We start from the raw sequence: 12,841 nt of genomic DNA on the forward strand, positions 1-12,841 counted from the left end.
GAAGGTGTTCACATAATCTCTGGTTACCATGGTAGACACTTCACTATTTAATGTGAGAAGCTGGTGAAGGGTTTACAACCCTTCACACCACATGTGGGCAAAAGAACACGAGTGGCACTAATTGAATTGATCTGCATAGACTTGCTATATTTCCTATTGCGTTGTAGCCCTTGAAGGTCAGCTCCAGGTGGAGAATCCTCCAATAATTCAGAGCTTAATGCTGAATTTTGAAAACTTCATAATTTGGTACAGCCTGAAACTTATTTCCATGAGGGATAATGTCCTTAAAGTGCCAGGACCTAACAGAGGTGGTGTCAAATATCTCACAACTAATAATGCAAAGGCCCAGCCTAATGCTCTGAGTATGCTTGATCTTAAATCATGGCAGTTGAAGGAAATAAACTTAGTCTGTCCCTAGATTTATTCACACACAATCGGGGGAAAAAAAAGTTCACAGCATTAATATAGGAGAACTAGCTATGTTGAAATATTTTAAAATTTATTTTAGATTGTTTTAATTCAAACAACTACCCCCAAATTAAAAGCACAAAAATCAAGGTGTAAAATATTTAAGCCAAACCCCAAATATAGTATCTTTCCTGATCTCCGGCTATACACTGCACAATTTTAAACAGAAACTACTCACTCTTGTAACAGAGAAAACATGTCAATCTGCACACTGAACTCTCCCAATACTGATACATGGTAATGAAGACAGTATATTTTAATGGTGCTCAGAATTCCCTACTCTTCTGCAAAAGTGTTGTGGAATCTCTTACTGCCACTTGAGAGGGTAGAGAGAGCATCTCAATTTAAAATTGCAACACAAAGATGCCATCTTTAACAATCCCTCAACACTAACACTTGAAGTATAATGTAACAATGCCATCAATGTGTCTGAAGTGGGACTTAAAACTCAACATTGACTGAGGCAAGTGCTGTTTCTCACCAGCACTACCTGAAATAATCTCTCTCTCTCACCTTTCATTAAAAGTTGCATTGAAAATCTGATGGCAGATTTGTTTGCAAAAGAATCACATATTGCACGTTACATCATTAGGTGCTCCCACTTTGAGCCACAGACCCTGCAGTGGGACGGGGAAAATCAAAATTCACACATCATCAAAATCCTCCTCTGTCTGAAAGAGGGACAGAAAGCAGCTCGGTTGCTTATCCTGGAATCCAAAAGCTGTACTGGGATTCTCATAAACTGAAAGTTGATGTACTGGTAGAGATTGAGGGGGCAAAGAATGCCCTGACTTTAGAGTTCTTGAAACTCCAGGGGCATCATGCATGGATGTCGGGAAAGGGTCGTGCACTGCTGGTACAGCTCTGCCTGCAATGTTGCTGAGTCTATGCACATCACTGGTAAGTTCAGGCAAACTCAGCATAGTCATGTCTTCTTCAACACATTCCAGAGAAGTGAGTGATCGAGTCACAGTTCCCTCTGTAACTCTTCCAGTGATTTGTGGTGAACTTGGGCAGCCATTACAATTTGCCCTCAAGTCACTAAAACCATCCACATCTGTTTTGTGATCTTCAATAACAAAATGCATTGAGAGCTGGTCAGTGCAGGGAGAACCCGTGCAGGTTAGATATCCCTCAGCCTTATTAGTGCCTTGATTGAAGAATTCACCATCATCTGCAGTACTATGTGGCAGGAATCTATCCCACCTAGAGGCCTGCAAAACCTGTTGCTTAGTTGGGTAAGTGATTGTGTCATGCTGGCTCTTATCACTCAGTGAGGTCACTGGATTGGATTCAGAAACATTGTTCCTTCCTGTATTCCTAATCTCTTGACACCTGCTTCCTCCTTCAGTTGGTGTAGAGTTCATGCATTTCTAGGACAGAGAAAAACACCAGCACATGAGAAATCAAGAACAATAAAGGTTAATTTTGGGAACTGAAATCCATACCTCTAGTCCCCTAATCTCCCATCAAACTTCATCCATTAGTCCCTAACTCTCCTAAAGACCATCTCATTTGTAATCTAACACAACCCCCAGCTACAAACATCTCTTAATTGGTTAGTAATCTGTGGACAAACAGAGAAAGAGACTTCTATATAGTTATTTCTGTAGCACCTTTCACAACTTCAGGATTTCCCAAAAGTATCAGCCACTAAAAAGTACTCTTCGAGTGGAGTCACTGTTGAATGAAGAAAACTCATTTACACATAGCAAACTCCACAAACAGCAAGCTGATGATTCATTTCTTGCAATTCTGATTAAGGGGTAAATACTGGCCAGGACATCAGGGAGAATGCCCTTGTTCTTCCTCAAAGTAGAGCCATGAATCTGTGTCTAGGAGAAAGTGAGGACTGCAGATGTGGGAGATCAGTCGAAAAGTGTGGGGCTGGAAAAGCACAACCGGTCAGGCAGCATCCAAGGAGCAGGAGAGTAGACGTTTCAGGCTAAGGAATGTGATGAAGGGCTTAGGCACAAAAAGTCGACTCTCCTGTTCCTTGGATGCTGCCTGACCTGCTGTGCTTTTCTAGCACCACACATTTTGACCATGAATCTGTGTTCACCTGAGAGACCAGACAATGCCTTGGTTAACCCTTAATGTGAAAGATGGCCCTCTGATGGTGCATCATTCCTTCAGAAGTGCATGGCGTACCAGCCAAAATTTTATGCTTCAAGATTCTGCTGTAAGATTTGAAACCATAACTTAAAGGCAGAGTGCCAACCACTGAACCAGGCTGAAGCTGCAAGCATGTAATTTTAAATATTTTCAGTTTTTGAGTAAAGCACATTTTTCAACTATGGATTAAATAGAAGTTTGTCAGCTCTTCTTAGCTGAATTTGAATAAGTTAGGTCTCCTGGTTGAAATGTCAGGGACAACGGTTATCCATTTAAAGTTGCCACCCAGAGAGCAAAAGGACAGATTCATTTCTTACAAGGAAAATTTGAGGCAGAAACCATTGTATTATATAATGTAGTGTTTCTCCAGAACTCTGACAAGGATCATCTAGTTCTGAAACTTTAATTCTGTCTTCCCACAGATACTGCCTAGCCTACTGAGTATTTCCAGCATTTTGTGTGTTTTTATTAATAACAGGGCACAGCAGTATAGCTGAAACTGCTAAGACATAAATCTACCTACACAGTTTCTCCAGACACAGAAGCTCCTAATCTCAGCCAAGTTGCTCAGAGGTAGCAAATTGCACCAAAGAAGTAGATCCAGATAAAGCCATTTGTATTCATACAACTCAAATACAGATAGAATTTATTTTACTCTGCACCTAGACATAGCACTGGCCTCACCACAGTTCCAACAGGGGGTTACATTGTCCTTCCTATAGTTTTGTTCTCCCACCCCCAGAAAGGGAGTGTGCTGCTTTTATCAGATGCTCCATCTGGTGGAACTGATAGGCAATGACAGCATATCGGAACAGAAAACCAATAAAACCCTCTCGCCCATTCGACTGCCATCCAATGATTTGTTCCCGTTTTTATCAACACCTACAGCAACTGAAACTGGGATGGGAAGAGAGAGAGGACCCAACTGTTTTCAACAATCATATACATACAAGCTTTCCCAGCAATAATCACAAGGCATTCACATCTCATATCAGTCAAATGCTCACCAAATAATGATCCATGGTTGTTTGAGAGGACTTTGTTTCATTGTTCTCAGTACGGTTTCCATACAGCTGCTTTGAGGTACATAATCCCCTTTTACGTTTGCTAGGAATGAAGAGAGAAAACATTCCAACACATTTTCCTCAGTCTTTAAACTGAATAACTTTTTATCCTCAGTAACACAAACACTCCGCACCACCAGCATACTCCCACCAATCTTGTGGATAGCACACTCCACTACTTTAGTTTCTTCCAGCACAGCTAGAAGTATCAAATAGGAGAATGTCACAACCAAGTTAGCTCCTACCTTGTCTGAGAGTAAACTGTGGCTCACTGCATTGCTATCAGGAACAGGAATTTTCAGTCCCTGAAACTCAGCCACTTCTGACTAAGACAGAATATCCCTAGCTCCTTGCCCTAGGTTAAACCAAGGGCTGAGCCAATCGGCACAACTGACTGTGGCACACCCATGTGATGTAATACGTACTTGGACTGATATTTTATGATCTGATCTCTCACCTTCTATTCCTGTTGGCATTCTTCACACTTGCCTGGAACTGCTGGCGATCTGTGTATACAATGTCTTCCTCTTTTCCTTCTTCATCTGATGCGTCAATAATGGGAGTCTGGTCCAAATAAACACTCCAGCGGCTGCTGGCTGAGCTCTCCAACTGAGAGTGAACATTATGCAAGAAAATGTCAACAGTGTCATATAAAACCACAGATTCACTTCAAAATAAAGATTCTTTCAGTTCATACAATTTATAAAGCAAGTAAGATAACTTGCTTCAAAAGTTAGATTTGGTTTTCAGAATGCAATGCCAAAGCTAAATCCAGCAATTGCTTTGCTCACAATAGTTTTCCACAAAATAGCAATAATAAGAGTACCACAAATTAGTGACTATGACAGGCCATCAATTCAAAGCTTGCATGTCAAGTGGTGAAATTGAATTAAATAAATCTGACAATTTATGAATGAATTGTCACTAAAAATCTAAATGGTTCACTAAGCTCGTCAGGAAAGGGAACCTACCATCAACACCTAGTCTGATCTTTACTAGCCCACTAATTCTACAAGCAGAACATAGGATCAGAGGGGTAGGCTATTTGCCTTTCAATCTTGCTCTACAGCTCAATCAGATCAGCATTGATCCATCAATGTCATTTTACCAATTATCCCCAGATTCCTTGATACCTTTACTTATCTAGAAATCCAACAATTTCTGTCCTGAACATTCTCAATGACTGAACCTCCACCTCAGAGGTACAAGAGATTCACCAATCACCAAGTGAAGAAAATTGGTCATCTCAATCCTAAATAATGGACCCCTTATTCTGAACATAGAACATAGAAGAATACAGCGCAGTACAGGCCCTTCGGCCCTCGATGTTGCGCCGATCCAAGCCCACCTAACCTACACTAGCCCACTATCCTCCATATGCCTATCCAAAGCCTGCTTAAATGCCCATAATGAGGGAGAGTCCACCACTGCTACTGGCAGGGCATTCCATGAACTCACGACTCGCTGAGTAAAGAACCTACCCCTAACATCTGTCCTATACCTACCCCCCCCTTAATTTAAAGCTATGCCCCCTTGTAATAGCTGACTCCATACGTGGAAAAAGATTCTCACTGTCGACCCTATCTAAACCCCTAATCATCTTGTACACCTCTATCAAGTCACCCCTAAACCTTCTTTTCTCCAATGAAAACAACCCCAAGTGCCTCAGCCTTTCCTGGTAAACCTCCTCTGCACCCGTTCCAGTGCCTCCACATCCTTCCTATAGTATGGCGACCAAAACTGCGCACAATACTCCAGATGCGGCTGCACCAGAGTCTTATACAACTGCAACATGACCTCAGTACTCCGGAACTCAATTCCTCTACCAATAAAAGCCAGTACGCCATATGTCTTCTTCACCGCACTATTTACCTGGGTGGCAACTTTCAAAGATCTGTGTACATGGACACCAAGATCCCTCTGCTCATCCACACTACCAAGTATCCAACCATTAGCCCAGTACCCCATTTTTTTATTACTCTTACCAAAATGAATCGCCTCACACTTAGCTACATTGAACTCCATTTGCCACCTTTCTGCCCAGTTCTGCAGCTTATCTATATCCCGCTGTAACCTGCCACATCCTTCCTCACTGTCTACAACTCCTCCGACTTTCGTATCATCCGCAAACTTGCTCACCCAACCTTCTAACCACTCCTCCAGGTCATTTATAAAAATGACAAACAGCAATGGTCCCAAAACAGATCCTTGCGGAACACCGCTAGTAACGGCACTCCAAGATGAACCTTTGCCATCAACTACTACCCTCTGTCTTCTTCCACCCAGCCAACTCCTAATCCAAACCTCCAACTCACCCTCAATGCCATACCTCTGTATTTTTTGCAGTAGTCTACCATGGGGAACCTTATCAAATGCCTTACTAAAATCCATATACACCACATCTACCGCTTTCCCCTCGTCCACCTCCTTAGTCACCCTCTCAAAGAATTCAATAAGGTTTGTGAGGCACGACCTGCCCTTCACAAAACCATGCTGACTATCCTTGATCACATTATTCCTATCCAGATGTTCATAAATCCTATCCCTTACAATTCTCTCTAAGATTTTGCCCACAACAGAAGTGAGACTCACCGGCCTATAGTTACTAGGGTTATCCCTACTCCCCTTCTTGAACAAGGGAACCACATTTGCTAGCCTCCAATCTTCTGGCACTACTCCTGTAGACAACGAGGACATAAAAATCAAGACCAATGGCTCTGCAATCTCCTCCCTTGCTTCCCAGAGAATCCTAGGATAAATGCCATCAGGCCCTGGTTCTATAAATATCTCACCTCACCCAGAGGGAATATTCTTTCTGCATCTACCCTGTGGAGTTCAGTAAGAATTCTGTCTGCTTAAACAAGATCACTTTTCATTCTTCTAGATTATATAAAATGGTAAGCCAGTTTCCTAAGTTTCTCCTCACAGGACAGTCCTACCATTTTAGGAATAAATCTGGTGGGCTTTAGTTGTACTCCTTCTATAGCATATATATCCTTCTTTAAATAAGACGACAAAACAGCACACAATACTGCAGATGTAGTCTCACCAAGGCTCTGTACAATTGTCTCTTTTACTCTTGTACTCAAATCCTCGGGCAATAAATACCGACATACCATTTGCCTTCCTAATTGTCTGTTGCACCTGCATGTTAGCTTTCAGTGACTCATTGTCAAGATTAGCCAGGTCCCCTTAAATATGAAATAAGTTGATTCACAGAGTGCCCCCAGTTTACAAACATCCAACTTATAACATTCATTCTTATGAATGATGTAATGGAAGGATGTAAGTTTAAAGATCTGACATACAAGCATTTCCTTTATACACTTTTATAGTGTCATGCATTCTATTTTAGCTTATGTACAAACCGACTTGCGAACAGAGTCCAGAACAGGACCAATTTGTAATTCCAGGACTGCCTGTATTGAACTTAGTATAGGTAAGCATTCTAATATCGAGGAAGCCACCTCTAACCGATATTCAGTGTTAGATATGCAGCATGAAATACAAGTCAGCAGCTACGGGTTTTGCAAACACCCACATCGATTTGGATCAATTAGGGTGGAGTGCCAAATTAAGCCTACCGCTCATGTTGAGTTCTCTCACCTGTTCACTCACTGTACAAAGTCTTTGGCAGTTACAGTCAGTGTTTGCAAATGCTGGTTCCTCAATGGAGCTGTCACCAAAACAGAAAACAAATGAAAAGTGAGTCAGTCAATTATTACAGACCAGAAACTCATAAATCAGGAGTACAAACCCAGCCAAAGGTTGTGAAATTGAACTTAAATTGTAAAATTAAATCTGGTGATTGGTTGGAATGTGACAGATAAAAATTAAAAAAAAATATAAAGATTATTTTAAATACCCTACTCAGTCACAACTGTAAGGAAGGGAACCTGCTTGGCTTGATTGCAATTCTCATTAACTGTATAAATCAGGCAAAGTTCCTGGTCCCAAATGCTATTCACCAAATTTTGATGGAATTTGTGGGTTTATAGTGAGGACAGGAGTAATTCTCAGTCAAACAAACTCATCTGTAAGGAGGGATGTTGGGGAGGGCTAAAACCTATTGAATCACACCTCAGCATACCTTAGAGAGATTGACACTACAAAAGAATATTTCTATTTCAGCCTCAACTGAACTACTGGACTCAAGTTTGAGCACCACGTTTTAGGAAGTATATCAAAACAATGGAAAGAATGACAAAGGAGATTTGCCAACAGATTGGCAAATGTGAAAAAATTCAGTAATATGGAGGACTTATAATAACTGGGATCATTCTCCTTATAGCAGAGAAATCTGTAGGATGCTATAATTGGGATGTTCAAAATTATAAAGGATTTTGACAGACCAAGTAGGGAGAAACCATTTCCTTGCACTCTGGTTCAGTAATCAGAGGTCACAGAATTAAAATAATGCCAAAAGATATAGAGGGGAAATGAAGAGCAATTTCTAGAGCTGTGGAGAAACAGAGGGTCTCTGATTGAAATGTATAAAATTCTAAGAGGGCTAGACAGACTAAGTGCAAGGATGATTTTTCCCCTGGTTTTGGAGTCTAGAACCAGGGTGCACAGTTTCATGATGACTTATATATAGAAGTGTGTCAGTTATTTAAATAATGAACTTTTGCTCACCTGTGTCTGTTGTCTTGTATCAATTTAAATATGGTAGTACCTAAGAAATGAATGATTTCCTTACATGCTTTTGCTTTGAATTTAATGGAGGGTTGATATTCATTGAGGGTGTTAATGAATTCTTCTAATTTTGCTTTTGTGAGATCCAAACACTGTATGCGTCAACACAGATATCAAATACATTGTGACAATGTGACTGCATCACCTGATAAAGGAGTTAGAGAGACTGAGTAAAGAGCACTTGAAATTTTAAAATTGGCACTTGAGAAAATTAAAAATTAAAAACCCTCAAAAAAAATGGGTTGTGCTCCACTTCCTTCTGCACTCTGGCATGAATCCTGGAAAGGAAACAGAGTTAACAAGTGGCAAAAACTTAGAATCATTAAGTTTGCCTATTCACTCAGCTCTGGTTAATTAGCAAAAGGGTTAAGAGGTTTTCGTGCCAATTATTATCAACAATGCATTGCCTAAAACAAATTCAACAGCCAATTTCAAGGTCAACTGAATATATATTTTAAAAAGAAAAGTCTGCAAGGCTATTGAGACAGGGCAGGGGAGAACAGACTAATTGACCAGCTTCGAAACAGTCTATGCAGTTGCCATGATCTGAAAGCCTCTTTCTGCACTCTATCATTCTACAGATTGTTTAATCAATCCAGAAAACATGAGTAAACGAGATTACCGAGCAGCTGCTTCCACTGTCTGCATCCTTTCTCCCTGCAGCATGTTCAACTTCTGCACATGTCGTCGACAGTCAGCACCTGAGCCCTGGCCATAAACCTGGGGGATATCATATCAAATCAAAGTTATGAGGAAAAATTGAATTCAGAAGAGATAGAGGAAAAACTGTGATTATACAGTACCCTTTGTAACATTCTTAAAACATTCCCAAAATCTTTCAACAACCAAAATACTTCATTTATTCACTGCTGTAATGTAGCAACCATTGCGGCCAGTTAACACACAAATTGTCCCACAAACAGCAATGAGATAAATAACCAGATCATCGAATTTTACTGATGTTGGCTGAGTCATAGATATTGGTCAGTACAACAGAGAGAACTGACCTGCTCTTCTTCAAGCAATATCATAAAATATTTTACATCCAGCTGAGGGAATGGAAATAGGCCTTGCTTTATAGTCTCATTTAAAGATGGCGCCTCTCACAGTTCTGCACTTCTTTAGTATTGCATGGATGTACCAACTGGACTTAGCATGCATTTCTGAGCTGATTTAGAGGTAAAACGCCAATGGGCCACAACAGACAGAGATACGAGCACTCTATCATATTCCAATGATTATACGTTGATTACATTAAGAACGTTTGGAATAAGGGTTAAAAGGGGGAAAAAGATTATGAGACAACTTGGAAGCAAACAAATTTGTTTGAATGATGAATTTGGCTTTTTTTTCTTCATCATTTTCATAGACTGGTCAGCTATTGCTGAAAGACCATTGTCTCCAGCGTATTGTGTACATCTGTTTTAGGTGAAGTGTGCAGAATGAGGGGGAAAGAGTAGAGCAAAGAGCCTCTTTGAAAGAGGCAATTGGCCAAATCTGACTCTCAGATTTTAAGAGTCAGATCCATGTTGACCTTCTACTTTATTCGGAGACTTCTTGCCTACTGTCTGGCTTTTTGCTAATTATGTTATGCGATGTGGATGTAATGGAGATTCTTCCTGCATTCTGTGCCTTAAAATCAACATCCTCACCTTCAGCACTGATTGTTTTGCTTCACACAATTTGCAGTTCCACTTCTTGCTCTTCTTAACCTTGCACAGACAATATCAATTAAACATTTCAGTAAAATACAGATTAAATAAAAGCAATACAGAAAGGCGAAGCAAATTCAATGATTTTTTGTAAATATTTGAAAAGGAAAAATGTTACATGGTAGGAGGAAGAGTGGAACTAACCATTTAGGCCTTTCAAAGAGCTAACACAGGCAGAATGAACACATTAGCTACCTTCTGCTGGGCAAGATACATTTTGAGAAAGATATCAATATTTTCATTATACTTATGTCTGTTACTCTGAGGGATAGGGCCTTCAGAGAATTCAGATAGAAAGTGAGGACTGCAGATGCTGGAGATCAGAGTCGAAAGTGTGGTGATGAAAAAGCACAGCTGGTCAGGCAGCATCCAAATTGATGTTGAATATAAGCTCTTCATCAGGAATGATTCATCATTCATCATCACCTTCATCATTTCTTCAGATAATTCAATTATATCATGGCTGATCCACAACTTGGATGAATTTAGACACCTTTGTTCCATTTCTTGGTGCCTTTATTTAATAAAAACATGCCTCTCAGTTTCAAAGATTTAAATTGATCTCTAGCATCTACAGTCTTTTGGTTGAGAGAATTTCAGATCTTCAACATCCTTTGCATCACAAGTGCTTCCTGATTTCATCCCTGAATGGTATAACTAATGTTAAGTGAGTGTTTTCCTTTATTTCATTTAGAATGAATGCATTGCCCAGAACAATTTCACTCTCTCCACCCCATAAAACTTGAAACAGATCACCCTTCAAAACACAAAGGGACACAAGAGAAAGTGGACTTCATAATTAAAGTATTTAAATCCTGGTAACATTCTGTTAAAACTGTTTAGGGTGGCACGGTGGCTCAGTGTTTAGCACTGCTGCCTCACAGTGCCAGGGACTCAGGTTTGATTCCAGACTCAGGCGACTATCTGTTTGGAGTTTACACATTCCCCCAGTGTCTGCGTGGGTTTCCTCCGGGTGCTCCAGTTTCCTCCCACAATCCAGAGGTGCAGCTTAGGTGAATTGGCAATGCTAAATTGCCAATAGTGTTCAGGGATGTATTGGCTAGGTGCATTAACCAGGACAATAGGGTAGTGGAAAGGGTCTGGGTGGGATACTCTTTGGAAGGTGGGCGTGAACTTGTTGGGCCGAAGGGCCTGTTTTCACACTGTAGGGATTTTACGAAAATAAAACTGCGCTGCTCCACTGCCAAGGTAAATAAATGCTTTACACGTGCAGTGCCCTGAACAGAATAATCCAGGTGAACTGAAACATCATTTATTGTATTGTGTTTAAGTCTCAAAAAGAAAACTATTTATTTATATATTTACCCTTGTACCTATTTGCTATAATGATTTGCACACATTGGCTCAGGGTGAGGGGAGTTGGAATGGGGGTGTGGTAACAGGTGGGATGGGAAGTGGGGCGAGGAGAGGTTGGGGAGGAGTAGGAATGGAGCAGTGGGAATGGATTGAAAGTGGAGCTGGAGAGAAAAGTGGAGACTGTAGGGGGAGGGGAGGCAGTGTGGACTGAGAGAGAACTGGGGTCAGTGGGAGGGAGAAATGGGGCAATGTGGGGGGAGGGAGTGGGGGGAGAAGAGTGGGGACGGGTGGGGGGAAAGAGTGGGGACGGGGGGGGGGGGAGAAGAGAGTGGGACGGGGGGGGGGGGGGAAAGAGAGTGGGACGGGGGGGGGGGGGTGGGGGGGGGGGGGGGGAAAGAGAGAGGGGCACGGGGGGGGAGGGAGAAAGAGAGTGGGGACGGGGGGGAAGAGAGTGGGGACGGGGGGGGGAAAGAGAGTGGGACGGGGGGGAAAGGAGAGGTGGGGACGGGGGGGGGGAAGAGAGTGGACAGGGGGGGGGGGAAAGAGAGTGGGACGGGGGGGGGGGGGGGAAGAGAGTGGGGACGGGGGGGGGGGAAGAGAGTGGGACGGGGGGGGGGGGGGGGAGGGAAGAGAGTGGGCACGGGGAGGAGAGAGTGGGCACGGGGAGGAGAGAGTGGGCACGGGGAGGAGAGAGTGGGGACGGGAGGAGAGAGTGGGGACGGGAAGGAGAGAGTTGGGACGGGGTGGGGGGGGGGAAGAGAGTGGGGAGGGAGGGAGGGTGGGAAGAGAGTGGGAGAGGGGAGGGGGGGAAAGAGAGTGGGGGACGGGGGGGGGAAAGAGAGTGGGGACGGGGGGGGGGAAAGAGAGTGGGGAGGGGGGGGGGAAAGAGAGTGGGGACGGGGGGGGGGAAAGGAGAGGGGACGGGGGGGGGAAAGAGAGTGGGGACGGGGGGGGGGAAAGAGAGTGGGGACGGGGGGGGGGAAAGAGAGTGGGGACGGGGGGGGGGAAAGAGAGTGGGGACGGGGGGGGGGAAAGAGAGTGGGGACGGGGGGGGGAGAGTGGGACGGGGGGGGGGAAAGAGAGTGGGGACGGGGGGGGGGAAGAGAGTGGGGACGGGGGGGGGAAAGAGAGTGGGGACGGGGGAAGAAGAGAGTGGGGACGGGGGGGGGAAGAGAGTGGGGACGGGGGGGGGAAAGAGAGTGGGGGACGGGGGGGGGAAAGAGAGTGGGGACGGGGGGGGGGAAAGAGAGTGGGGACGGGGGGGGGGGAAAGAGAGTGGGGACGGGGGGGGGAAAGAGAGTGGGGACGGGGGGGGGAAAGAGAGTGGGCACGGGGAGGGGGGAAGAGAGTGGGCACGGGGAGGGGGGGAAGAGAGTGGGCACGGGGAGGGGGAAGAGAGTGGGCACGGGGAGGGGGGAAGCGAGTGGGCACGGGGAGGGGGGAAGAGAGTGGGCGGGGGCAGGGAGAGAG

The 12,841-nt window shown here is 43.7% G+C and overlaps 1 protein-coding gene across 1 annotated transcript; it reads right to left on the reverse strand.

Moving 5' to 3' along the window:
- Positions 1 to 81: 81 nt before the first annotated feature.
- LOC122556466 (uncharacterized) lies at positions 82 to 10,188 on the reverse strand. The gene is made up of 6 exons (XM_043703127.2): positions 9,995 to 10,188; positions 8,965 to 9,062; positions 7,254 to 7,323; positions 4,105 to 4,256; positions 3,591 to 3,690; positions 82 to 1,841 (listed from the first exon to the last, which is right to left on the reverse strand). Exons 2-6 carry the CDS (start codon positions 9,006 to 9,008, stop codon positions 1,113 to 1,115), a joined length of 1,095 nt encoding a protein of 364 aa, XP_043559062.2. The 5' UTR covers positions 9,009 to 9,062; positions 9,995 to 10,188; the 3' UTR covers positions 82 to 1,112.
- Between the last annotated feature and the right edge of the window lie 2,653 nt (positions 10,189 to 12,841).

This window comes from Chiloscyllium plagiosum, unplaced genomic scaffold, assembly GCF_037043375.1.
Source record: "Chiloscyllium plagiosum isolate Xiang-an unplaced genomic scaffold, Cpla_swu_hap1 HiC_scaffold_16, whole genome shotgun sequence".
In the NCBI taxonomy this organism is placed as follows: domain Eukaryota; kingdom Metazoa; phylum Chordata; class Chondrichthyes; order Orectolobiformes; family Hemiscylliidae; genus Chiloscyllium; species Chiloscyllium plagiosum.

What these genes read in the sequence shown, in the direction of transcription:
- LOC122556466 (XM_043703127.2), bottom strand. Translation starts at nt 9,008, where the DNA reads ATGCTGCAGGGAGAAAGGATGCAGACAGTGGAAGCAGCTGCTCG. An exon ending in ACAGTGGAAGCAGCTGCTCG is followed by an intron (nt 7,324 to 8,964) that starts GTAATCTCGTTT and finishes TTTTGGTGACAG; the next exon opens with CTCCATTGAGGAACCAGCAT. An exon ending in CAACCATGGATCATTATTTG is followed by an intron (nt 1,842 to 3,590) that starts GTGAGCATTTGA and finishes TCTCTGTCCTAG; the next exon opens with AAATGCATGAACTCTACACC.